Here is a 26,518-nt window from a genome sequence, read left to right as displayed (position 1 = left end):
GTTCCCTGTAACCTCACGTCTCGCAATTAGGGAACCGCCAGAAGGCCCTCGGCGCTGGATCTCAGTGTCCAGGCTGAATGATGGGGGTGGAGACGCTCCTTCAGGTATACTGGGCCTTTGAGGCCATTTAGGGCTTTAAAGATCAGTACCAACACTTTGAATTGTGCTCAGAAACGTACTGGGAGCCAATGAAGGTCTTTCTGACTGGTGTTATATGGTCTCAGCGGCCGCTCCCAGTCCCCAGTCTAGCTGCCACATTCTGGGTTAGTTGTTGTTTCTGAGTCACCTTCAAAGGTAGTCCCACATAGAGTGCATTGCAGTAGTCCAAGCGGGAGATAACTAGAACATGCACCACTCTGGCAAGACAGTCTGCGGCCAGGTAGGGTCTCATCCTGCCTACCAGATGGAGCTGGGAGACAGCTGCCCTGGACACAGAATTGACCTGTGTCTCCATGGACAGCTGTGAGTCCAGAATGACTCCCAGGCTGCGCAACTGGTCCTTCAGGGGACTCACCCCGTTGCGGGGATTCGAATCGCCGACCTTCTGATCGGCAAGTCCTAGGCTCTGTGGTTTAACCACAGCCCCACCCATGTCCCTAGTAACTTGTAAAGTCTGCCGTAAATAATAAACACCTCTAAGTAACCAAGTTACTAGTAGCAGCGTTTTGTTCCTGCTTCGTCCATTCTGCCTGCAACCGATTGCTTTCTGAAGCTCTGCGTATGCTCTGCTAAGGTCTGGCTAAGGTCCTGCAACAGGTCAAAGTTGCGAAACACCAATAGCCTGTTCATGGGACTCAGCCTTTTTCCTCCTGTGGGTGGTTGCTTTAGATGGAGGGGGTGGCACAAATTATTATTATTATTATTAGAATTTATATACCGCCTGGTTCACAGAACAAAGTGAAAATATAAAACCACAAAATATATAATAAAAATAACAGCCCAGTAACACACACACCCAAATCCACATTTTAAAAGTAGGGGTGGTATTTGAGTGGGCCGCAAGTGTTGTGAGTGGCCGGAAGGAGCATGTCTGGTTCCGACTCCCGCTTCCCAGCCATTGAGTCTCCCCCCTTCCCACCTCCAGGGAGAAATACCCCCCGGTGAAGAAAGCGCGCGAAGAACGGGACGACTCTAAGGACTCGGAGTATTGGGACGCTCTCGCCCACGCCATCCCGGACGGGAATCTGAAGCTGTGGGATGCCCTGGTCTCTGGCTTGCACAAATACCAGTAAGGCAGGGGTCCTATTAAGTCCCTGCACGTCTCCCCAGGGAGGGGGGTCGTTGAGGTGGGGGCCATTGCATAAGAGCCTTTCACAAGGAGAAGGTGGAGCCCATTTGAGTTAGGTGCCCTGCCCTGCGGAGGCCCTTTCCCTGCTGCCAGGAGTGCTGCTCGCCTGTCTAGCCCAGTGTTTCCCAACCACTGTTCCGCGGCACACTAGTGTGCCGCGAGATGTTGCCTGGTGTGCCGCGGGAAAAATTAAAAAATTCGAAAGATTTTTTTTAAAAAAAGTCAAATTTTCGATTGGGGCGCCGTCACTAGATGACCCCTGGGGTTCCCTCCCTCCCTCCCGCTCTGCGCCTCCCTCCTCCTCCTCCTCCGGGGAGGCCCTTCCTGGCTCTCGGCCAAGGCTTGGCGGCTGCCACTCGCTCACTCGCTCGCCCACCCGTCCCTCCATCCCTGTACCCGGCCTCTCCCCCTCCGTCCCCGGCGCGGGGGCTGCCGGGATCCGTAGTCCCCTCGCCCTTGGGCTCCGCGCCCGCGCGGGGTGCGCGAACTACGTTTCCCAGCGTGGCCTGGCGGGCCGGGCGTTTTGTTTGAAGCGCTCTTCTCCCGGCCATGGAATGAGCGCGGCGGCGGCCGGGCGGGCAGGGGCTCTTCCGCGCAGACCCCGCGCAGCCTGCCTGCGCCCCCGTGGAGATCGGGCGGCAGGATGGAGCCCGGGGATCCCCGCGGAGGCGGAGCGGCGGAGGCGGAGGCTGCCCCCCAGGTAGGGCTGCGTCGGGGGGGGGTTATTTTTGCAATGCTGCATCCGCGCCGGAGGGGACGCATCGGACCGCGGGGAGACTCCTTGGCAGGCGTGCAAGGCAATGCATGCGTGCAGGCGTTGCATGGAGTGCAGTGCAATGCAATGGCAATGCGGCGCCCTGCATGCATGCATGCAACTTCCACCGGCGCTCCGGGCTTGGCAGGTGGGGGGGTCCCCAGTGGGCGGCAGAGAGAGCTGGGAGGGCGAAGGGGAGCCGGGGGGGGAGCAGCGCTGCTCCCCGAGCCGAGCCCGGGGGGAAACTTCGGCGTCGTTGCGCCGGGTGTTGGAAGCGGAGGCTGGCGGGGGCCCCTCACCTGCAAAACCTGGTCGCCTCTCATATATTTCGTGCATTGCATTCATCTCCCGCTTTCTCCTCCAAGGAGCTCCCGGGGGCGCGCGTGGTTCTCCCCGTGTTATCCTCGCAACAACAGCCCTGCGAGGTGGGTCAGGCGAGTGGCCCAAGGGAGCACCCAGGGATTGTCCTGGCCAGGTGGGGTGATTTGAACCCTGCTCTCTGCCCGGTCTTCGTCCTCATTTAGCCCCCACATGTGCATGACTGAGGTTTTCCCCCCTCGTCTTGGCTATGGTGTGAGTCTGTGCTGTTAATTAATGGGGTTCTGCCTTCGGAGAAGATGAGCCAGCCCTCAAGGAGGTGATTATGTAATTTGCTAGCAATTCATGTCCCTCCCGGCGTGACGCTGCGCGCTGACGTCACGGGGCTGTAATGGTGGTGTGCCTCGAGATTTTTTTCATGAAACAAGTGTGCCTTTGCCCAAAAAAGGTTGGGAAACACTGGTCTAGCCTGCGCCTCGGGTGGCCCCTGGTGGCGAGAACGTGCCTCTTCCTTGCCTGGCTTTCGTAGTAACCATTTCCCCTCTCCCTCCCCCACCTGCGCAGCCATATCCTGGACCAGAGGGCAAAGCTGATCGCTGAGACGGACGGGCTGCGCCAGCAGAACACAGAGCTGAGGATGCTGCTACGGCAGTATCTCCAGTCCCCGGTGAGCAACGGGCTGCGGGACCGAGGGGAGGAGGGCATTGTTGGGGCAAAGGGTCTGCTCTGGCAGGAGAGGCGCTGCTGCTGCTGTGGGTGGAACTCAGTTCCACAAGGTTCCTTCTCCGCCTGGGGTGTGTATCTGAAGAGGTGTGCATGCACACGAAAGCTCATACCAAGAACAAACTTAGTTGGTCTTTAAGGTGCTACTGGAAGAATTTTTTTTTATTTTGTTTTGACTGCGGCAGACCAACACGGCTACCTACCTGTAAATCGAATAAAAAATATATTTTAAAAAAGAGAGAGAATCATAGAATTGTCGAGATGGAAAGGACCCCAAGAGTCATCTATTCCACCACCCTGAAATGCAGGAATTTTAACTTTTAAGCATCACCCACCCTGAGCCTGGCTGGGCAGGAGTGGGTGCTATTGATGGTCTTTGCTTCCCTTTCTGCAGGTGAATGCTGAGCTGTTGATCCCTCCGACCCACTTGCTGCACCTGCAGATGAACACCTGACGTCATGGTGCAGTTTCTTCTTCATAGGCATCCCAGTGAGCCTTGCTTAACTCCTCAAAGGAGTCTTGGCGGGGGAAAGCAGGCTTGGCCTGTTGTTCCCTCAGCTGCCCTTGAGCGCTGGTTTGGGTCACACCTTGGTGAGTAGCCCCTGGCGAAGTACAAGCCACACAGCTCTTCCCCAGCAACTGGGGCATGCCAGGAAAGGCTTGCAAACACTTTTGACATGTGTTGGGATCAGGACCTTTGAGTGTCCTGAAAAATCCCCACCTGATATGTTTCAGAACCAGCAAAACTCACCACTGACCCTCCCAAAATGTTAACTCTCGGGTTTGTTACCCCTCGGGAGAAGACAGAGGTTTCGAAGTGTCATTAGGGAGAGGAGGCAAATAAATGGCTAATTGTTGTGGCTGTTCTGTTTGTCCTGTCTTATATTTGCTGCTGTTGCTTGAGGAGAAGAATGAATAGGGAGCGGGGTGGGATCCGTTTCTGTTATCAAACTGTTCAGTGTGCTTAAAGGTGGACCTCCAGTTCCTGTTGAGACAAGAGGAGGTTGGAACCAAGAGCCAAAATAATTTGATGAATGGGGCTTGTAGGACTCTGGAAGCAGCACAGACAAAATAAGCAGGGTCAGAGGTCAGAGAGGGCACCTGTGAGGCCAAGTACAGTGGTACCTCGGGTTACATACGCTTCAGGTTACAGACGCTTCAGGTTACAGACTCCACTAACCCAGAAATAGTACCTCGGGTTAAGAACTTTGCTTCAGGATGAGATCAGAAATCGTGCTCAGGCGGCACGGCGGCAGCAGGAGGCCCCATTAGCTAAAGTGGTGCTTCAGGTTAAGAACAGTTTCAGGTTAAGAACGCACCTCCGGAACGAATTAAGTACTTAACCCGAGGTACCACTGTAATCTAAAGACTAACAGAGGCTACTGGACTGCATGAGTATTACAGATCGTTATGCAGAATGAATTAAGTTCTTAACCCGAGGTACCACTGTAATTGGAGGTTCCTTGTTCTGCCCGGAGGGTTGCTTGTGGGAAGTGCCACCCCAAACCAGGTGCCCTCAAAGGTATAAATGGGACCAGATCATGAAGATGGTGGCAAACTACAAGAGAGGCCCAGCAATGAAGACAGGGGGATGTGGGCAGGACGGATGTGGGTGCACAGAGGCCAAGTGGTAGGTGAATGTTGAGGCACTACAAATCCCCATGCTTCCTGGGTGCATGAGCAGATCTGCAAGTCTTAACCTGACAATTCTCTTAAAAGTTTTCTGTTCCTAGGATGCTCAGTGTGGTGAAATCACCAGCTGCTGCCAGGTGGGTAGCAGGTAGGCTAAGGTCTCAGGACCCAGGGAACTAGGCATCATGAAGGGAAAGGGGAACCCTGATCTAGACCTCCTGTTTCTCCTGTAGCTCCATTCCGTAGTACTTTTGGGGTTCTCTGAAGCACCAGGCACTCAGGGGCTAGGTTTATATAAGCCACTAGTTTGTAGGTATTTTCTGTCGGAGGTTCCGTTCGACCGAGCTGTCTTTAATGCAGACGGAGGCTGTTTACCAGCAGCTCTCATCAATCTTCTTGACACGCACAGAAGGAAAGCTGCATTCCGGTCCGGCGCCCATAACAAAAAATGTCGGAGGTTCTGTTCAACCGAGCTGAAATAGCTCTCCTCCTCTGCGTTCTTCGGAATCCATCAGGCTCCCCTCCTCTGATGGTAATTAACGACCTAAGCCTTTGATGAGGCTTCTGGCACGTTCCCCCATTACGCAGAGTATCCAAGCAGCAAAAGGAGAGAAAAATATGTGCTACATCGCTATGTTTATTTCTGACTACCCAGGACAGAAAAGAATATGCACCTGCTCTCTGTGAGAGTCAGTGAACAACTGGACAAAGAAACAGGAAACCAGTAACGTCAACATCCGTCTCTCGCCTCCCGTGAGAATTCCAACAGTCTGGAATGTAAACAGAGTCTTGTGACTCCAAAAACTGCACAGTGGCATAACAGAAACCCAACATTTTCCTTCCTTCCTTCGTCACTCCACAAAAAGCAATCCAGACTATGTTCCTTTCTGGTGATCTGTTTTTATTAAAGAACTTACAGATTTATCTCCTGATCCGTACAGCAAATCCCAAAGACCCCGTATTAACAGTGCACAGAGAACACCCACCCGCAAAAGAACCCTCCCTGCAACAGTAGAGAAACAGGATCAATCCTTTACACACACCTCAGGAAATCAGGACGAGAAAGACAGGATGAAACACACAAGCCACCAGGTGTTCCAGAACTGCAGGAGGGAGAGAGGGGCAGAAGGGCAGCATTTCCCTGTGCTGGTTTCTCTAGAGCTGCCTTTGCCGACCTGGCACCCTCCGGGTGCTCTGAACTACAACTCCCACCAGCCCTGCCCAGCACTAGGCTGGCAAAGGCCACTCTAGAGACAAGTTGTGCTAGAGCTGGGCCACCTGTCAGCTCCATCTGACCCCCAAATCTTCCCCTGCCTCTTCTCTTCCCAACACATTGGTCCCCTGTGGCTCTCTCACTCACTCCACGCCACAGCACAAGCCCCATGGCTGCTACGGTTCCCTTGTGACAGCCTGGTGTGTTAGCCTTGCCCACACGTTAGCCGTTATCTGTACCTAGTAGATGCTGAGGGTTGATGGCTCGCCCAAAAATCGCCCACTGCTGCCCGGCGGCTGTTTTTTGGTGATGTGGGATTTGGAGTCAGCGATGTGATTTGAGGCTCTTCAGACCACCCTCCCAGCTTGCCTCTCAAGTGCAGAGAGAGAGAGGAGCAGGAAGGGCAGCCTAAGAGTCACGTGGAAGAGGGACCGGTAGGATCCCGCAAAAGAGGCGATGCCTCGATACAGCGGTGCGTTGCGTCAAGCCAGTGGGCCCAACACTTTGCGTGACTGCTGTGCTTCTTAAGTCTGCGCTCCTTGCAGACTTTGTGGAGGATGGATTAGAGACCGGGCCAGGATAGGGGTCCTTCAAAAACCTATGGGTCTCAAGGAGGTGCCCAAACATGCTGTATGACGACGATGCTGTACTGGCCACATGTCACCCAGCCCGCCCCCCCTTTGGTCTTTCTAGCTTTGCCTGTCTCAATCAGCGGATTCCCCTTGGGGATTCCCCGTAAGCCTCATCGCCCTAATTGAAGGGTTTCAGCAACAATCCCTTATTTCAAAAGGACGTCCCTTCTCCGTATGCCGTCTCAACCCTGAAGAATGTGCTACGTATCCCTTATGTCAGAATAAAAACTGCTTACTGGAACCCTCCACTGACCAAGGAAAGAGGAGACTTGAATATTTCAGTTTCTAGGGATGGGGATGACTAGGTCTGGGAAGCACGTTGTCCCTTACCTTCCCGTTGAGTCACCAGCCACGAAAGGCTGCTTTGGACTCGGCCATCAGAAACATTCGTCAAGCCTGTTTCCTTCTCCCTGCCCCAACCAGGGTTCAAGTGGCTAGGGAGCTTGGCCGAAGATCATAGCCAGCCCATCAAAGGGCCGAGGGACTAGAAAATCTGGAGACTGGAGTCTCTCTCCCATCTCCACATGTTATTGCTCTGTGCTCACACACGTGTCTGTGTATGTCCAAGCACCATCCATGTCAGGCTTATGGGATATTCTTGAACAGCCCAGGACCGAGCGAGAGCTGTCTGCGCTTATCAGCCAATGAACAATGGTCCTATTTAGTATTTATCTAGCACTTTTCGAGCTTAACTTGGTGAAATCTGCATGAGAGCCCAGTAAGAGAGGTCAGTATTGTTATCCTCAAACTGCCTAAATTGGGAACTCACGGCTTGGGGATTGGTGGATTTGCAGCACAGTCTTTTATATGTTGCAATCCTCAGCCTACTGACCGGCGAACAAACCCCAGAGAGCTCAATGGGACTTGCTTCTGAGCAGACACACATGTACCATTGCACCGTCGGCTGCTATGCTTGCTCCCACCTGGAGGAGCATCCCATCTTCTCTCAGCACCTGCAGCTGATGGACTAATCTCCTGATTTGTGCTCACCCTCAGAAAATGTGGCATTGCTCCAGCACGGCAAATGCCTCAATTCCCCCTACCGGGCTGGGAACCAGTAGGAAGCTGTGCCCATCTGTGGTGGGCCAGGGGGTAGCCTCAATAAAGAAAAGGACAGCATTGGGCGCCAACCAGGGGCGCCAGAATCTCAGTGGATCACGTCACACCTAGCGTGAGGAGAAGGCCCTTGCATTCCCAGAGCCTCGTGCGGAGTTTTGCTGCGGAAGTAAAAACAACGGAAAATGAGGGAGAGACAGGTGAACATGTCAAATCCACACAGAGCAGAGACTGGGTGGCTCTACCTCATGGGTTCATTCATGGAGGATGCTGCAGTTGAGGCAAGACGGGTGCGAGAGAGGAGTCCTTAGACTGCAAGACTCTCCAGCTCCAAAGCCTTAGGCTGGAGAGGCAGAGAGGAATTGCTGAGGATATAGCGCTCATGTCTGGGGGGGTTAAAGAAAACTCCTTTCTCCCCCTTCCCCAACACCGTGGAGCAAATTCCGAGCTCCTGCTGCCCCCATCCCACCCACATATTTCCCGAGAGGAAACACAAGGAAGTCACAAAAAAAGAAACACAAACAGGAGCCGGCGATGACCAAGAATGGCAGGCTCAGAAAGTGGGGGGCCCGGGGTGTGGGCGGCTTCCTCCTCATGCTCCGAGGAGCTTTTTGACCATGTAGCCGGGCATGGAGTAGAGGAAAAGGGCCACCATGATGATCAGCAGGAGGGCCAAGACGATCTTGATGATGAGCCACTTGTAGCGGGTGCAGATGAGGTACCGTATGGACTTGAGCGGGTTCAGGAACCAGATGAAGGATGTATCCGGACGACTGTGAGGAGAGAGAGGGTGGGGGGAGAAAATGTCCAGGGCTGGAGTCAGACGCACGTCAGCACGAAAGGCGCAGGGCTTCATCCACAGTGAAGCTCATTCTTTGTTCAAGGAAACGGCAGGCAACTCCGCAACACTCCCCTAAGGAGCATCTTCCAGGACTGAAGGTCCTTGCCTTCCACCCTCTCTAAGACTCCTCCTCTACCAGATGTTTTCCCAGCAGTCTCAAACCTCTGTCCTCTGGCCTGCCCTCGTTATTCTGCTCATTCAGGGAGGAGGGGAGTTTGTCGCAGCTGGAGAAAGAGAGACTTCCTGGATTCTGCAGCAGCCTCTTGACCCCCCCCTCCTCTGCTTCAGCCTCTGAGTCTGAACTGCTCCTGTCGCCGACTCTCCCTGCTCACTAAACCCTGTTGCCACATCAGCATCCAGCCCCTCCTCCCAATCTCCCCCCCTCTGAGCTCTGCTCGGTGTCCCACCACCAACCCCCTGGCTCTGAGCCTTCCTCCTCTGGGGATTCCCTTGGGGGATTCCCCAGCTGGCGCCTCCCACCGCTCCTCTTTGCCCAGCCGGTCCCTGACACACGCTTAGCAAGGGCGACAGTTTCCTCAGGGCAGCGGGGAGATGGCTTCCTCAGGTCACACCTCGGACCCTGACACCTCACAAGCCTTGGCCACCTTCCCACTCGCATTGCTGGCCCGATGACACCAGCAACCTAAGCAGGGGCTGGATGGCAGTGACTTTTCAGGAAGCAAATGCAAGCCCTGCCTTGCGACCCGCCGGGCCCTTGACAACTCTCATCTCACTGGTGAGTCACCATAAACAGCTGTCAAAAGCTGGGGCCCCAGCTGTTTGCATCTGCCTCGGGAACACCAGCAAACCCACCCTCCCTTGCAAGGCCTGGCAACCCAGGTGAGGTCGTCAGGGATTATGGAATGCGGTTCTTGGGAAGGAGCACGCGGGTCAAGTGGTTTGGGTGGGCAGAGATGGCTGCCCTCTGGCAGACCAGCTGCTCTCTGGCTGATCATCTCTGCTCATTATTTCCTAGGATACTTTGCTGAAACCGCAGCTCAGCCGCAGGTCCCACGTTCAAGCACAGCCATGTTGGACAGAGTAGGGCGTCTCTGAGTACGTCAGCCCCTCACACACCTGAGGTTAAGGAGCAAGGAGTCTAACCTGGGAAACCAGGTGTCTTCTCACCTGTCCCTCCTCCTCTCCCACCTTCTAAAGGTTTTTTTGAGGGGGACTCTCCTCCTTTTTTTTATGGGGATGCGGGTGGCGCTGTGGGTTAAACCACAGAGCCTAGGACTTGCTGATTGGAAGGTCGGTGGTTCGAATCCCCGCGACGGGGTGAGCTCCCGTTGCTCGGTCCCTGCTCCTGCCAACCTAGCAGTTCGAAAGCACATCAAAGTGCAAGCAGATAACTAGGTACCGCTCCGGCAAAAAGGTAAACGGCATTTCTGTGCACTGCTCTGGTTCGCCAGAAGCGGCTTAGTCATGTTGGCCACATGACTTGGAAGCTGTACGCCGGCTCTCTTGGCCAATAAAGCGAGATGAGCGCGGCAACCCCAGAGTCGACCACGACTGGACCTAATGGTCAGGGGTCCTTTTACCTTTACCTCCTACTTCTCTTATCCGTCTGTCCCCCACCCTGCCCATGTTTCCCGTCGTGGTCGTGGCACGAAGCAGCCCCCGAGGCGGGCGTTGGGTGGAAAAAAGGAAGGTACCCTGAGGAAAGAGGGGCCGGCCCTTTCAGGCCCCCAGCAGCTTCTTGGCCATGTAGCCAGGCATGGAGTACAAGAAGAGTCCGACCATAAGAAGCAAGAGAACGAGGAGGAGGATTTTCAGCAGAAGCCAGCGGTACGTGTGCCAGATAAAGTAGCGGATGGACTTGAGAGGGTTCAGGAACCAAATGAAGCTGGTATCTGGGCGGCTGGGGCAGGAGGGCAAGGTGGGGCGAGGAGGAGAGAGACCGAGGACACAGGGGAGAGAGAGACAGGGAGAAATGAACGGAGTCAACAGAGGAGGGAAAGAACAGGAAAGGTAGATCAACGGGGTGGTGCGTCCCACCCAAGACGGTCGGTGGCCATTGCTGTTCCCTGTGCAGTTGTACAGCCCTCGGACCTCCCCTGTTACGCCTCCATCCATGTGGGTGTCTGCTTGGGGACCTCCTCTCCCACCACCCCTCTTCCTCCCCTCTCGCCACTCACTTGGGTTTCTCCAATGGGTCGGGCTCGTTACGAGCCAGCCCGGCCGGACTTTTCTCGGCTTCCTCGGCCGTCAGAAGGTGAAGCTCAGCCTCCACTTTTCCCTGTTGGGGGGGGGGGAAGGAGGCTAGAGGTAAGTTTTGAACCCACGGACATCCAGTGAAGCTGAATGCTGGAAGACTCAGGACAGATAAAAGAAAGGACTTCATCACATAACACAATAGCTGAACCATGGAACTCCTTCCTGCAGGAGCCAGTGATGGCCACCATCTTGGATGGCTTTAGAAGATTAGACAGATTCATAGAGGAGAGGGCTATCAATGGCTACTAGCCAGGATGACTATGATCTATGATTAAAGCCCTAAATGGACTCGGTCCTGTATACCTGAAAGAGCGTCTCCACCCCCATTACCCGGAAACTACAACTAATCCAGAATGCAGCAGCTAGACTGTATTATAGTATTTTAATATTCTTTTGGAAGCTGCCCAGAGTGGCTGGGGAAGCCCAGCCAGATAGGCGGGGTATAGATAATAAATTATTATTATTATTATTATTATTATTATTATTGTTATTATTATTATTATTAGACTGGTGACTGGGAGCGGACACCGAGACCACATAACACAGGTCTTGAAAGACCTACATTGGCTCCCAGTATGTTTCTGAGCACAATTCAAAGTGTTGGTGCTGATCTTGAAAGTCCTAAACAGCCTCGGCCCAGTATACCTGAAGGAGCGTCTCCACCCACATTGTTCTGCCCGGACACTGAGGTCCAGCGCCGAGGGCCTTCTGGTGGTTCCCTCACTGCGAGAAGCAAAGCTACAGGGAACCAGGCAGAGGGCCTTCTCGGTAGTGGCACCCGCCCTGTGGAACACCCTTCCAGCAGATGTCAAAGAGAACAACAACTACCAGACTTTTAGAAGACATCTGAAGGCAGCCCTCTTTAGGGAAGCTTTTAATGTTTAACAGACTACTGTATTTTAATACTTTGTTGGAAGCTGCCCAGAGTGGCTGGGGAAACCCAGCCAGATGAGTGGGGTATAAATAAATAATAATAATAATAATAACTATTATTATTATTTATTATTATTATTATATGTGCAGGAACCAAAGAGGGTGGCATGATGTTGGGAAAAGTCCTGGCAGCCCTTGCTCACACCCAGAGACAGAAGAAACCAACCTTCAAAGCAGAACCATAGACCACCAACCCATATCTGATGAAGCCTTCTCCATCACTGGAGATTTTAAAACAGTGGTTGGATGGCCGTGCTAGCGATACCTTAGCAACCTTGGTTGGGTTGGGTTGGACTAGAGGACCCTTAGCGTCCCAACTCTACGATACTATGATTCTAAGCCATCCAGGTCCTCTGTCCACCCCATACCCAGGTTTCTCGCTGACTCTTGACCTGCTGCTCCACCCCTTTCTCCTGGGCTCCTTCAGATCTGGGGGTGCCTTTACCGCCCTCCCCGACCCAACCCGGCCTCCCCTCTAAGCCAAGATGGCAGCCCTTTCCCCGCAGCCCCATTACCGTCATCTCCATTTCGTCATTCTCGTCTCGTGCCAAGAAGGGCCACCAGCCCTTCACCCTCTTCTGTTTGAAGATAGAGACCATGGGCACCTCAATCTCCCCCGTCCCCAGCTCCATGCTGCACTGCTTGGCGGTCTTTGCGCCACGTGGGAAACGGTTCAGGTCAAGCTCAATGCCTCCTGAGAAAGGGAGGGACGGAGAAAGGAAGGGTATTATTGTTATTGTTATTGTTATTTTATACCATCAGGATTTGATCTAAATTGAAATTTAAACATAAATTATTATCTTCACTTTGAACCCCGCTCCCACATTCATCTATATATCAACACTTTATATTGGTTCATCAGTAACATAAGAGGGAAAATGACTATTATTCATACTCAATCTAAGCAGAAACACAAGGGCTCCGGATTAGGCCTTTAGCTACATGATGTTGAATGCTACCGGTTAAATATTCTGTCCCGTTTCCCCTTTGTTTTTGTTTAGGTTTAAACCAGTTCACAAGACAAGAACTTTTACATTGACCACTCTAATAATGAACCATATTTTGTAGATACCGCCGCAAATTTATTATGCTATTTTCTTTTTCTTTTTATTAGAAAATTTTATTTACAAACATACACAAAACAAAATTCATATTACCCTACCACTCTAAATTAGACGTTAAAACACCCTTGTGATTTCCCTCCACCGTCCCTCACCCTCCTATATATTATAATAATTCACATTGCAATTTTTATCTAAATTTATATTTCTTAACTCTTTTAACTTTATTTATTTATTATCCGGCTTTACAAACATTAATCCAAACATATCAACATGTTAGTTTTTGAGCAAGTACTTGGGCAGATCATCTTCAAGCCATTCCCATTGTATTTTTATTTTCTGGTTTGATTGGTACCTTATTCCTGCAGTTAATCTTGTCAATCTATAAACTCAATTAGTTTATGCAGGTTTTGGTGTCTTCGGGTGTCTTCCCGTGTAAGAGTCGGGGTGTCTGTGCGACGTTTCGACGAGGTCTCACTCGTCATCTTCAGGCTGGTGCTTTCGGCTTCTTGTTACTGGAACAGAGCAGAGTCTGGTGTTTGAGTTCCTATAAATACTGTTGAGGGGTGTGGTATATAGCCTCCAACGTTCTGGGCAGAGAGGAAGTTCCTAGATTAGTGTGCCTTTTCTTCTTTTGTTCCTTAATTACTTGAGGGATATCTTGGGTGATTTCATGAGTGATATTCTGAATATCACTGGGTGGGTCATTAAGTGTAGATTAGTTGCTAAAGCTTTCGTGTCTTGACCTCTTGAGCTTGTGAAGAGTTTTTCTGAGAAGATGGCTGTGCTGCATTTAGTTGTGCTCTGGCTTGGCTTCGTGTATAGGGGCGAGCTATGGTTTTGTGCCTAGTGCCAGCCAGATCTGTGTAGGGATTGCAGGGGGGTGCAGCATCCGGAGGTGCCACTATAGTTTGGCTACTGGATGGAGTCTGTAATATGTCTGTGGAGAGGGTCTGGGTTTGGGTCTGGTGTGGTTGATTGGTGACGGCGTTCTGTGTGCCTCTGGTTCTGGTGTCGGTTTTTGTGGGGAGGGCTAATTTCCAGATGTCTGGCAGGCGGGACGTGTCGTCACGCTTGTTCATGTTGTGAGGGTGTTTCTCTATCTCGATGGCTTCCATGATTATTCTCTTGTGGTGATGTTCCATGTTAAAGAGCAATTTGGAATCTGCAAAATTAATTTCGTGTCCTGTTTCTTTCATGTGTTGGAAAAGAGAGGAAGTTTTTTCTTCTTTTTTGACGGCATTCTTGTGTTCTGCGATACGTGCATTTATTCGTCTGTTTGTTTGTCCAATGTACGTGGCTGGGCAGACTTTGCAGGGTATTTCATAGACCCCTTGGTTTTCCAGCTGGATTTTGTCTTTTGGGTTTCTGAGGATATTGGCTATTTTTTGGTTGGTGCAGAAGGCTGTTTTGATATTGTGTTTATGGAGGATTTTGCTGATTTTGTCTGTAGTGCCCTTGATATAAGGAAGGAGGGCCATGCCATTGTTTTCTTCTGTGTCTTGGTTTTTGGGGGGTGTTTCTTTTTGGATTAGCTTCGTAACCCTGTTTTTCTGGTATCCATTGGCGATTAACACATTTGAGAGATTCTGTAACTCAGTTGTCAAGTGGTCTTTGTCAGCCAGGCGTTTGGTTCTGGAGATGAGAGTCTTGGCTACGGAGTTTATTTGTGCAGGGTGGTGGTGTGATTGTGCATGTAAGTAGCGGTTGGTGTGTGAAACCTCAGAAACCCAAAGACAAAATCCAGCTGGAAAACCAAGGGGTCTATGAAATACCCTGCAAAGTCTGCCCAGCCACGTACATTGGACAAACAAACAGACGAATAAATGCACGTATCGCAGAACACAAGAATGCCGTCAAAAAAGAAGAAAAAACTTCCTCTCTTTTCCAACACATGAAAGAAACAGGACACGAAATTAATTTTGCAGATTCCAAATTGCTCTTTAACATGGAACATCACCACAAGAGAATAATCATGGAAGCCATCGAGATAGAGAAACACCCTCACAACATGAACAAGCGTGACGACATGTCCCGCCTGCCAGACATCTGGAAATTAGCCCTCCCCACAAAAACCGACACCAGAACCAGAGGCACACAGAACGCCGTCACCAATCAACCACACCAGACCCAAACCCAGACCCTCTCCACAGACATATTACAGACTCCATCCAGTAGCCAAACTATAGTGGCACCTCCGGATGCTGCACCCCCCTGCAATCCCTACACAGATCTGGCTGGCACTAGGCACAAAACCATAGCTCGCCCCTATACACGAAGCCAAGCCAGAGCACAACTAAATGCAGCACAGCCATCTTCTCAGAAAAACTCTTCACAAGCTCAAGAGGTCAAGACACGAAAGCTTTAGCAACTAATCTACACTTAATGACCCACCCAGTGATATTCAGAATATCACTCATGAAATCACCCAAGATATCCCTCAAGTAATTAAGGAACAAAAGAAGAAAAGGCACACTAATCTAGGAACTTCCTCTCTGCCCAGAACGTTGGAGGCTATACACCACACCCCTCAACAGTATTTATAGGAACTCAAACACCAGACTCTGCTCTGTTCCAGTAACAAGAAGCCGAAAGCACCAGCCTGAAGATGACGAGTGAGACCTCGTCGAAACGTCGCACAGACACCCCGACTCTTACACGGGAAGACACCCGAAGACACCAAAACCTGCATTCCTGTACCCGTGAAAATCTACGAAATCAATTAGTTTATTTATCCAGTCATCTTTGAGGGTATATATTTCCCTTTCCAGTTTTGTGCAGGGAGTAGCCTTGCTGCGACTATCACGTATAAGAATAATATTTTTCTATCTTGTGGTATTTCTTTACCTATTATACTCATTGTGCCATTTCCTTGCGCACAAATGGCATGATAAAAGACAAGGTCTATTTTTTGTGTGTACCATTTATTCTTCCCATGATCCGTGCTGATAAAACCCAGTAAAAAGCTATTAAAATAAATAAAGTAAGCAATGCAGATAAAATTTAAGAAAATTGCTCCCTGTCCCCTATGCGGTAAAGGTAAAGGGTAAAGGGACCCCTGACCATTAGGTCCAGCTGTGGCCAACTCTGGGGTTGCGGCGCTCATCTCGCTTTATTGGCCGAGGGAGCTGGCGTCATGTGGCCAGCAGGACTAAGCCGCTTCTGGCGAACCAGAGCAGCGCACGGAAACGACGTTTCCCTTCCCGCCAGAGCGGTACCTGTCTATCTACTTGCACTTAGTGCTTTTGAACTGCTAGGTTGGCAGGAGCAGGAACTGAGCAATGGGAGCTCACCCCGTCGTGGGGATTCGAACCGCCGACCTTCTGATCGGCAAACCCTAGGATCAGTGGTTTAACCCACAGAGCCACCTGCGTCCCTATCCCTCATGCTGACCCTGCAGCAAATACCCTCCCGGCCTCCGTCACTGACCGAGGAAGTCATCGGCGGAAAAGTGGTCGGCATCCCACACTTGTAGCGTGAGTCGGGCCGGAATCTTGTACTCGGTCTCGTCCCAGGAGAACATGGACTCTTTCTTCGAGATAACAATCTTCTCCTCAGCCGCAAGGTAGTCGAAAGGAAAGATGTAGCGCCAGTTGAAGTTGCCCTCGCCGGTCAGCGAGTGGTAGTGGACGTCCGTGTCTTGCTTGTCTTCTTGCTGACCCTTCAGCCACCTGCACGGGCAAAAGAGAGGGGACAGGTGGCGGTCAGCCTGGAGGGGATTTTGAAGGACGGGGATTTCGAAGGACGGTTGTGCTCATGCGGGACCAGGAAAAGTCAGTGCTGGAGGGGCCGTGACAGACTGGAGGGGGGCTCGCTAGCAAAGGGGCATCATAAGGGGGTGCAGAGTATTGCTACATTGGAGAGACTGTGCCGGTACCGCCATGCTCCGTTTGATGCCTTCCTGTGTTTTGGATATTCTGTTGGGAGCTGCCCAGAGGGGCTGGGCCATTGCACACCTTAGGTTAGCCTTCCATCTTAGGTCCCCAGGCATTGTTGGACTACATCTCCCATCATCCCTAGCCAGCATGACCAGTGGTCAGGGATGATGGGAGTTGTAGTCCAACAACATCTGGGGACCCACAGGTTGAGAACCGCTGGGCTACAGGGAACCAGGCAGAGGGCCTTCTTGGTGGTAGTGCCTGCCCTGTGGAACGCCCTGCCACCAGATCCCTAGCTAGCAGGACCTGTGGTCAGGGATGCTGGGAGTTGTAGTCATTCAGCCCGGACACTGAGGTCCAGCGCTGAGGGCCTTCTGGCGGTTCCCTCCCTGCGAGAAGTGAGGCTACAGCAGTGTTTCTCAACCTGTGGGTCCCCAGGTGTTGTTGGACTACAACTCCCATCATTCCTAGCCTGCATGACCAGTGGTCAGGGATGATTTGAGTTGTAGTCCAACAACATCTAGGGACCCACAGGTTGAGAAACGCTGGGCTACAGGGAACCAGGCAGAGGGCCTTCTCGGTGGTGGCGCTCGCCCTGTGAAACGCCCTGCCACCAGATGTCAAGGAAATAAACAACTCTCTGACGTTCAGAAGACATCTGAAGGCAGTCCTGTTTAGGGAAGTTTTTAATGACTGATGTTTGAATGTGTTTTTAATCTTTTGTTGGAAGCCGCCCAGAGTGGCTGGGGAAACGCAGCCAGATGGGCGGCATATAAATAATAAGATTATTATCCCTGCCTGGGACCCCTAGATGGAGGTGATGCTGTTTTAAGTACAGTAAGATTGCGCCTTGTTGGGGGGGGGTATGCTCTGGGGATGGCGCATATACACAAAAATGCCTATACACAAGTCACCCCCTTGAGTCTGCCCCTGCACAAGTATCCCATCTTCTGAGCAAGGCAGAGGGCTTTTAATTTCTCTGCCTTGCTTATCAGGCTCTGGGGTGCTCTCACGGGACAGTCTGTGAGTTCATTATTTTCTTCCTTTATCGGCTCCCTGGAGTCTGAAACCAGTATCTGTTCGGTGGGATTTGAAAATCAGGTGGGATTTCTGAAGCCCACATTCAGAATTCGGTTTGCAGACATTCCTCCAATCCAATACAAAAGAAAAGAAAGGGGATCCAGCAATAAATTCTCAGAAGTTGAAAACTGCATGTTTTGAGCTTTGGCTCCAAAGTGTTGGCTTTTGCACAACTGTCAAATATGTGAAAGATTTGGGGGGGGGGTTGTTTCATTCTAACTTGCTGTTTGCCACCTTCAGCATTTTAAAGGAAAAAGGCGTGAAATAACCGTTTTAGGTCATAAATAAAATATCCAGAAATTATTCTGTAACCCGAGGAGCGGACTTTCCCACGAATTCTGTTTTTGTGTAGCTGAATATGCACTGCTCCTCTGTACGTGTCTCACATGAAGGGCAAATGTCCCCAAGTGGTTGCCTAACCCAGAGGTTCCCAAAATTGGCAGTCACAAACCCAGGGGAGGGGCAGTGGATTTATCTAAGGGGCATCAGTGGGGCGTGGAGGTCTAAATGCCTATCATACTTTGAAAAGCTGGTATCAATTTCATCAATTTTGTTGAATTAATTAATTAAACTAAATGGTTTCAATCAGCTTTTGAATAAATGGTCCACTGATGGTCCCTATTTTGATTTTTGATTTTTGTATTCTCTGACTTAGTGGGTCATGCAAACTGCTATTCTGAATCATGCTTTCTTTAGGGGAAGGGCCCTGGGGATGAGTTTATGGAACCAAGGGAAAGGGTCCCTCCAAAAGATTGGGAACCACTGGCCTAAACCGTACCCCCCTCTGAGACATGCAAGAGGGAACAAAGCAAGCTGTCCCCACAGCTAAACACACCACCATATCTGCAAAAAACAACAACAAACACCTTCCCAGCTGTGCCCTTGCAAAAAGGAGACAGCCAAGCGCGCGCGCGCGCACACACACACACACACACACACACACAAGGCGTTGCCACGCCTGGAACAAGAGCATGCAAAAAGGCAGCAGGACAGCGGCATTCCTCATTCAGAGAAGGGAGAAGAAAACCCCTTGACCCTCACTCCCTTACCTGCTCGGATGCTCGTATTTTCTCAGGCCCCTTATGGGTGACCACCCAGCCCTGCTCCCAGGCAAATGCATAGCTCAGGCTGGGTGGATCGGCAGGGCTGCATCAGATCTGGGGCAGGGTGAAGGTAGCCCTTCTGGGGCGCTAGCTCTTGGGGTGTGAAGCTGGCTCAACAACCCGCCCTCCCCTGGTCAGGTCTCTGCAAAGTGACCCGTCTCTTAGATCTACATTGGCTCCCAAGCACAATTCAGAGTGTTGGTGCTGACCTTTAAAGCCCTAAACAGCCTCAGCGCAGTAGACCTGAAGGAGCGTCTCCACCCCCATCGTTCAGCCCGGACACTGAGGTCCAGCGCTGAGGGCCTTCTGGCGGTTCCCTCCCTGTGAGAAGTGAAGTTACAGGGAACCAGGCAGAGGGCCTTCTTGGTAGTGGCGCCCACCCTGTGGAACACCCTCCCATCAGATGTCAAACAGATGCACACCTTCTGAAGGCAGCCCTGTACTGGGAAGTTTTTAATGTCTGATGCAGTGGTGCCCCGCAAGACGAATGCCTCGCAAGACGGAAAACTCACTAGACGAAAGGGTTTTTTGAGCTGCTTCGCAAGACGAATTTCCCTATGGGCTTGCTTCGCAAGACGAAAACGTCTTGCAAGTTTGTTTCCTTTTTCTTAAAACCGTTAGAGTAATACAGGGTGCATTGCTTGAAGAGGTGCAGTTGCGACTTGACTTCGAGGAGCAACTCATAGCACGCGGTGTGGTAGCCTTTTTTGAAGTTTTTGAAGACTTTGGTGATTTTTGAAGCTTTTCCAAAACTTCTTTTGCAGCCATTTGGTAAGTTAAACTTTTAAAACTTTTTTGGGGGGTTTTGGATTTTGGGTTGGGGTGTTTGGAATTCAAGGACTTGGTGTTGGGGAGGGGTTTGCAAGAATCTGGAAGCTTGTGTGGTTTTTTTCTGAATTTTTATGATTTTCTGTGACCATTGGGCTACTCTGCTGTTTTTTTAAAAAAATCTGGATTTGAATTTCTGTGTGGTGGGTGGCTGGGGGAACAGTTGAGGAGTGGGTTCTTCAGCAAGAAGCAAAGAGTGGAAGAGGAACCTTCTTCGAGTTGTCCCCCAGAGTCTTAGAAAATGTACTGTACACTTTGTTGATTTTTAAATGTTTTTCTGTCATGTTTAGAAACTTAATTTATTGTTCCTTCAATTTTTGAAATGCTCTTTACAGTATGTGCGACTTTAAAGAGCACTTAATAAACTGTTGTTGTACCAAATTTGGCTTTGTTTGGACTTTTTTTGACCATAGGAACGCATTAATTGAATTTCAATGCATTCCTATGGGATTTCGTGCTTCGCCAGGCGAAAAATTCGCTAGACGAAAAAACTCGCGGAACGAATTGATTTCGTCTTGCGAGGCACCACTGTGTTTTGCTGTGCTCTGTTATGTTGGAAGCTGCCCAGAGAGGCCGGGGCATCCCAGTCAGATGGGCAGGGTACAAGAAATTATTATTATTATTATTATTATTATTATTATTAACCCCTGGACCCAGTTTCCCCTTAGGCTCTGCCGATGGATTGCCATAAGCTATGGATTTGCAGCGCATCCCGCAGCGGGCGAGGAAAGGATTTGCGGGGAGTCTCCCATGCGTTCCCCCCTCCCTGAGCAGCCCTGCGCCCCCCAGGAGGGGTCGTGCACGGAGCCTCGGTCAATTACCCCCTGACATAGATGTCTGACATCTTCTCTCCCGTCATGAAAGCATCGTCCTCCAGGACCACCTCATCGGTGTTCCAAATAATAACCCGCAGCTCATATCTAGCCATGGCGCAGAGCGGACAGCGGCACAACAACAACAACAACACAGAGAGGACAGAAAAGGGGGAGAAAAGAGGCAGAACAGGAGAAGCAAAGTGTCGGTTAGCTGATGGCCGCGTGGAGGAGACGCGCCGCATGAGAAGGGGTCGCCGGTCCTCTGCGGGGAGCGCTAAAGAGCAGGGCAGAACCGAAACCAAAACGAGAAGCTCACGCACACAGAGAGAGTAGCCGGCTACGGGTTTCCCACGTACGTACCCCCGGACAAAAATGTCACTGGATTTCTCGCCAGTGAAGTAATCATCGTCCTCCAGGACTACCTCATCTGTGTTCCACACTATCACTCTAAGCTCGTATCTGGCGGGGAGGAAGGGAGAACAAGGGGTGAGCCGGTGGGGAAGGAGGGTTGAGGCGGATTGCATGGGCACGGACACCCCCTAAGGCTCTCCAAGGAAGGTATGAGCAGAGGAAAGGAGACCACCGCGTCCTTCCTCTTGACTTTCCTCCATGGTTGTTACAGGGGCAGAAGAAGTGGGGTGCGGTGGGTGTGTATCACCCAGGGTGTCACCACTGAGGGGGGTGACAAAACGCCAGGTGGCACTCACCGCGAGGACTGCAGCGCACCTGAGCCACATGTCTCTCCAGGGCTTGGGTGCGCGCAGGCTCCCCGTTGCCCAAATGGTCCGCCAGCTGCCTCCCCCCAGCTGTAGAAATTGCACAAAACAATCCTAGGTATTATAAGAATCCTAGGTATTATAAGAATCCTAGGTATTATAATTCTAGGTATTATAAGACTCATAGTATTGAGAATCTGAATACGTGCAGCTACACTCACAGAGTCAATTAAGGTTTGGCAGACAGCCAAAAGTTCATGTGAAGGAGTAAGTCTGCCTGGTGACACAGAGGCATGGAGACAGCTCCATGATTGGTCAAGCTCTATATCACTCAAGGGAGTGATAATTAGTGGCCCACGAACTGTTAGTTCAGTGGTTCAGTGTGTCAGTGAAGGAGTTGTGAGTCGTGTATGAGAGAGCAAGCTAAAGATCTGTGTTCTGTTCCTGTAAATAGTCCACTGTATATAATAAACACCTAACTACAAGTTCCTGTTTCCTGCTTCGTCCATCCTGTCTGCAGCCAAGTTGCCAATTGCTTTCGTGAATTCTTTGTTTATTCTGCTAGGTTTGGCTAAGGTCCTGCAACTAGTCAGAAAGTTGCAAAACACCAATAGGTTTTGCCAATATATAATCCTACCTCAACCTAGGTAAAACAAAGCTCCTCTAGGTCGAGCTAGGATTATAATACGTCAAAATTTTTGGGGTTCTACCCTTCTTTGAATTTTGGTCATTTAAAGTTTATTATTCTTCTATTTCCTTCCAAGGAAACTGAATTGTTCAGTGAAACGAGGTTTGTAGCGTGCATCCCATTAAGGCTTTGATTTATTTTAGGTTTTTCTAATTTTTTCCCCTTTAGCTTTTTGATTTTTATTATTTAGGTGATATCCACAAGATAATATTTCTAGTCAATTACTTCTCGTTTCAGGGATTTTCACGGTATTTCATTTGTTTTGTGCAATTTCTCTGTTCCGTGACTGTCTTTTTTCTATTGGTCCCCCCCCCCAGCTGTAGGGCAGCTAAGTGGGAGGAGGCAGGCAGACTATGGAGGTCCTGTGTTGCACCGCACACCTATGGGCAACTTGCCCCAGGCACCTGAGTGGCTTCCTCCCCCACTGGGTTGTTTCAGGTGCTTTTGGCTGGGAGGGGAGGGGGAATTCCCTGCATTGCAGGGGCTTGGACTGGATGACCCTTGGGGTCCCTTCCAGTTCGACAGTTCTATGATTTCTCTCCCCCTGGAGACTCATTGGAACTCAGCTCCACAGAAACGAGAGCATGCTCTTCGAATTTGAATCGGCTTTGGGCAACCAAGAGCAGGACAAGAAGCAACTTGGACAATGGACTTTTATGGTCAAATAGCATGGTGACATCCACCCGAATTATAAATCAAATCCAGTCCATTAGGAAGCTGCCGTAAACGGAGCCAGACCACTGGATTTTGTGATTGTTGTACATCACTTAGATGTTTTCTGCATATAAGTACTTTCACAAATAAAATGAATTCCTCCCTCCCACCCCAAACCCTCAAAAGTGCTGAACTCCTTTACTTTCTCTCACAGGAGATGCTCAAATGAAGTCCCATCTAACTTTTCAGACTTTTAACCATCTACCCAACCAAATATAAACACAACCAACACTAGTGGCCAAAATTGTGGAAACCTTTTGGGGAAAGTGTATTTCCGAGGTTTGATTACTCATAACACCACTTTCTTTTTGGCGTAACCGCCATAAAATTATATATAATCTAATGAAGAATGTACTGCAACAAAGTTTGTTGTGTTATCTGTATTCTATCAAAGGTTATAGCCAAATAACCAGAAAAGGGAGTGCTTAGAAAGCTAATCAGGTGCCATCTTGTTTTGGAAATGATGGTTCATAACTCCACTTTTTTTTTTTTTGGAGTAATACTATAAAATTATATTTCAATTGAAAGATAATTTCTATTGCCTCTTCTTTCTTTTATTGTCTCATTCGTTCTCTCTCTTACTCTCAGTCTCCTTGCCCCGTTAAACTATCCCTCCCTCCATCCCTTGATCCACCCACTCCTCCTGAAAGGATTTCATGGATGCCGGGATCTCCTCTGGGCCCTCTTGACTAGGGCTGGGTGATATATTGATATCTCGTCCAAAACCAGTTTGAAGACCATTATACCGGTTTCATAATTTTTGACCTGGCGATATATCATGGATCGTGATCTCGAGTGTGCCATGCAAAAATCACGATGATCCATGAAGCCAACCCACACGGCTCCATCCTTATTCCAGACATCGTGATCTATTGGTATATCACCAGGTTTAGCTGGTGATGTATCGCCATGTTGAAAACCCAATCTTGCCCAGCCCTGCCCCTGATCCAACCCCGACCCAGAGCAAAACATTACTTCTTTGGCTTCCTCGGCGAGATGTCAATGGCGGGTCCTGGTGCCGGCATGTCCATGGGGAACATGTCCACCCACAACTCCAGCCGTCCCTGCAATGGTGGAGAGAGCCAGTTAGTGGTACCTAAATCCTGCTTCTTGGGAGAAAAGCAATGACAAACATAGACAGCATCTTAAAAAGCAGAGACATCACCTTGCCAACAAGGTTAAAGCTATGGTTTTCCCAGTAGTGATGTATGGAAGTGAGAGCTGGACCATAAAGAAGGCTGATCGCCAAAGAATTGATGCTTTTGAATTCTGGTGCCGGAGGAGACTCTTGAGAGTCCCATGGACTGCAAGGAGATCAAACCTCTCCATTCTGAAGGAATTCAGCCCTGAGTGCTCACTGGAAGGACAGATCCTGAAGCTGAGGCTCCAAGACTTTGACCACCTCAGGAGAAGAGAAGACTCCCTGGAAAAGACCCTGATGTTGGGAAAGATGGAGGGCACAAGGAGAAGGGGATGACAGAGGACGAGATGGTTGGACAGTTTTCTCGAAGCTACCAGCATGAGTTTGACCAAACTGTGGGAGGCAGTGGAAGACAGGAGTGCCTGGCGTGCTCTGGTCTAGGGGGTCACGAAGAGGCGGACACGACTAAATGACTCAACAACAACAACAAATCCCCCCAAGTCCCAAATCGGTGGGCCCTGCTCAGATCCAATCTGTTTGGGAAGCCCCAGTGCATCTCATGCAACCTTTTCTCCTGTTGGATCAGACCCAAGGTGCAGGTGTCTCCTTTCCAAACGTGAAGAAGAAGAAGGAGGAGGAGGAGGAGGAGGAGGAGGAGGAGAAGGAGAAGGAGAAGAAGAAGAAGTTTTATTTATACCCCGCCCTCCCCAGCCAAGACTGGGCTCAGAGTGGCTAACACCAGGTATAAAAACAATTGATTACTCCTGACAATCAAAGGAAAGCATTCCTTTATGCAACGACAGCTGCCAGGATGCTTATAGCAAAAAATTGGAAAGGGAGAAAAATCCCATCAACGAAAGAATGGCAAATTAAATTTTGTGAATACCGTATTTTTCGCTCTATAACACGCACCTGACCATAACACGCACATCGTTTTTAGAGGAGGAAAACAAGGGAAAAAATATTCTGAATGAAACAGTGGACGTATCATTTTTGTGCTTCATGCTGTGGCCACAGACATGTGATCTGATGGTGAATTTGGGGTGACCCAATGCAAAAATCCTGAGAATCCCTGTGGATCCATGCTTTGTAACCACGTTTTTGCACCATTGCAGCCCCAGGCAACAGTGGGTGCGTGATTTTTTTTTGCGGGGGACAGGCTGTAGCCATGGACATGCTGTGTGCTCTGATGGTGAATTTTGGCTGACCCAATGCAAAGATCCTGAGGATCCATGTGGATCCATGCTTTGTAACCACGTTTTTGCACCATTGCAGCCCCAGGCAACAATGGGTGTGTGATTTTGGTGGGGCAGGCTGTAGCCATGGACATGCTGTGTGCTCTGATGGTGAATTTGGGGTGACCCAATGCAAAGATCCTGAGGATCCATGTGGATCCATGCTTTGTAACCACATTTTAAGTGGGGAGGGAAGGAAAAACACAGAAGGCTAAGAATGCAGGAGAGGGCTATAACGTGAGGAAAGGAAGGCAATAGTTCCCCCCCAGCCACCCACACAAGCCAGCCACTGTTTAAGGATTTCATCCTTTTAAATGGAAGAAAGCATATTTGAATGCTGTGTGTCTCCAAAAACAAAAAGCAGGAAGTCAAATCAGAATTTTAAGCCGAACCTGTAATCTCTCTTCCCTTCACAAACATTGTTCCCTCCGGAGCAGGGACAGGATAGAGCGACGCTCTGCTTTCCTCTCTACTTGCCTGGAGGGGAGGTGCTTTCCCTGCTCTTTGTTCCGTTTGAGCAAACACAGCAAGGAAACAGAGAGGGCGGGCAGTAAGACCCTGAGGCAGAATGCAGGAAAGCAACAGCTTCCTCTCTCACGGAGCTCCCTTCTCCCTGAAGCGCGGTTTGATTTTTGCCTTATTTTTCGGCTCCAGAGACCACACATTCGCTCCATAACACGCACAGACATTTCCCCTTCCTTTTTAGGAGAAAAAATCTGCGTGTTATAGAGCGAAAAATACGGTATATAAATCTGGCAAGACTCACGGCATTCATAAGGGGACAATCGGACCCGAAATTATTAAAAGAATGGGAAAGTGCTAAAGAGTATATGAAAAAACATTGTTCTGGAGTAAACATATCGGCATGTAATGAATGATGTTTTGCAGGGTTAAAGAAAAAGAAAAAATGGTGTAAAAAGTATAAAGATAGAAGTAATCTACATTAGACACAACAATTTAGAAAGAGTAAAATTTTTGAGGTCTTAGGAACAAAGGAAGTCAATATGTGTATATGTATGTAATGACTAGATTAGAATGAAGATATGGTTTTATTTGTAGATGTGTGCTTTTTTGTTTTTTGTTTCTTTCTTTTATGTTCTGTTTTTCTTTCTTGTTTGTATAGCTTCATTTTGGATTCAATGTTTGTAATTTTTGTGTTTTTTTTTAATAAGATTTTTATTGGTTTTACACGTTTAAGACAAACATACAAACATACAAAAACAAAGACACACACGTATAATCTTATATCCTTAATTTATTAACCTCTATCCCTGACCTCCCCACCCCTCCCCTTCTTATATCCCCATTCCAATAGTTAATTCAGCAAGTTCATTATTTCCACTTTAACCTTATCAATATTTTACTTAATTCGTCTTAATAACCACATTTATCTTATATGTCTAAATTAAACCATAATATAAATCCTTACACCCTTTTCTAAGGTCGACCCAAATTCCCTTCCACAAAATTCCCAATTTTTATAGATTACATAACGAATAACTAAAAAACAGCTTATAATTATACACCCTTTACATTCCAAAATTTTCTCCCCCCCCCCTTCCCGGTTTCGATCCCCCCCAAAAATAGCCTAGGCCAATCAGTTCTCAGCCTGGATCTCTCACGTCCGAGGCCCTCAAATCTCCCACAGTCCC

The 26,518-nt window shown here is 49.6% G+C and overlaps 2 protein-coding genes across 14 annotated transcripts in view; one reads left to right on the top strand and one right to left on the bottom strand.

The window, feature by feature from the left end:
• Positions 1-3,940, top strand: part of DRC1 (dynein regulatory complex subunit 1) — a 28,390-nt gene extending 24,450 nt beyond the window's left edge. Inside the window, exons 15-17 of the mRNA XM_082217522.1 lie at positions 1,085-1,228; positions 2,925-3,027; positions 3,478-3,940. Of these exons, the coding sequence (XP_082073648.1) occupies positions 1,085-1,228; positions 2,925-3,027; positions 3,478-3,537 (307 nt within the window). The 3' untranslated portion in view covers positions 3,538-3,940. The remainder of the gene's footprint in view (positions 1-1,084; positions 1,229-2,924; positions 3,028-3,477) is intronic.
• A 3,370-nt stretch (positions 3,941-7,310) lies between these two features.
• The window catches only part of OTOF (otoferlin), a 221,762-nt gene continuing 202,554 nt past the window's right edge, over positions 7,311-26,518 (bottom strand). For 7 of the 13 annotated variants that reach the window (XM_082217189.1, XM_082217196.1, XM_082217198.1 and 4 more), the window contains 6 exons: positions 23,466-23,554; positions 20,733-20,831; positions 16,098-16,339; positions 12,123-12,301; positions 10,596-10,696; positions 7,311-8,389 (listed from right to left, as the gene is read on the bottom strand). In XM_082217189.1, the coding sequence (XP_082073315.1) occupies positions 8,209-8,389; positions 10,596-10,696; positions 12,123-12,301; positions 16,098-16,339; positions 20,733-20,831; positions 23,466-23,554 (891 nt within the window). In that variant the 3' untranslated portion in view covers positions 7,311-8,208. Of the gene's footprint in view, positions 8,390-10,112; positions 10,319-10,595; positions 10,697-12,122; positions 12,302-16,097; positions 16,340-20,378; positions 20,478-20,732; positions 20,832-23,465; positions 23,555-26,518 lie in introns of all 13 variants that reach the window. The other 6 variants (XM_082217194.1, XM_082217197.1, XM_082217190.1 and 3 more) reach the window with 3 other exon arrangements.

This window comes from Podarcis vaucheri (assembly GCF_965113315.1).
Source record: "Podarcis vaucheri genome assembly, chromosome: 3".
Taxonomy (NCBI): Eukaryota; Metazoa; Chordata; class Lepidosauria; order Squamata; family Lacertidae; genus Podarcis; species Podarcis vaucheri.
This window is presented reverse-complemented; position numbering and strand designations above follow the sequence as displayed.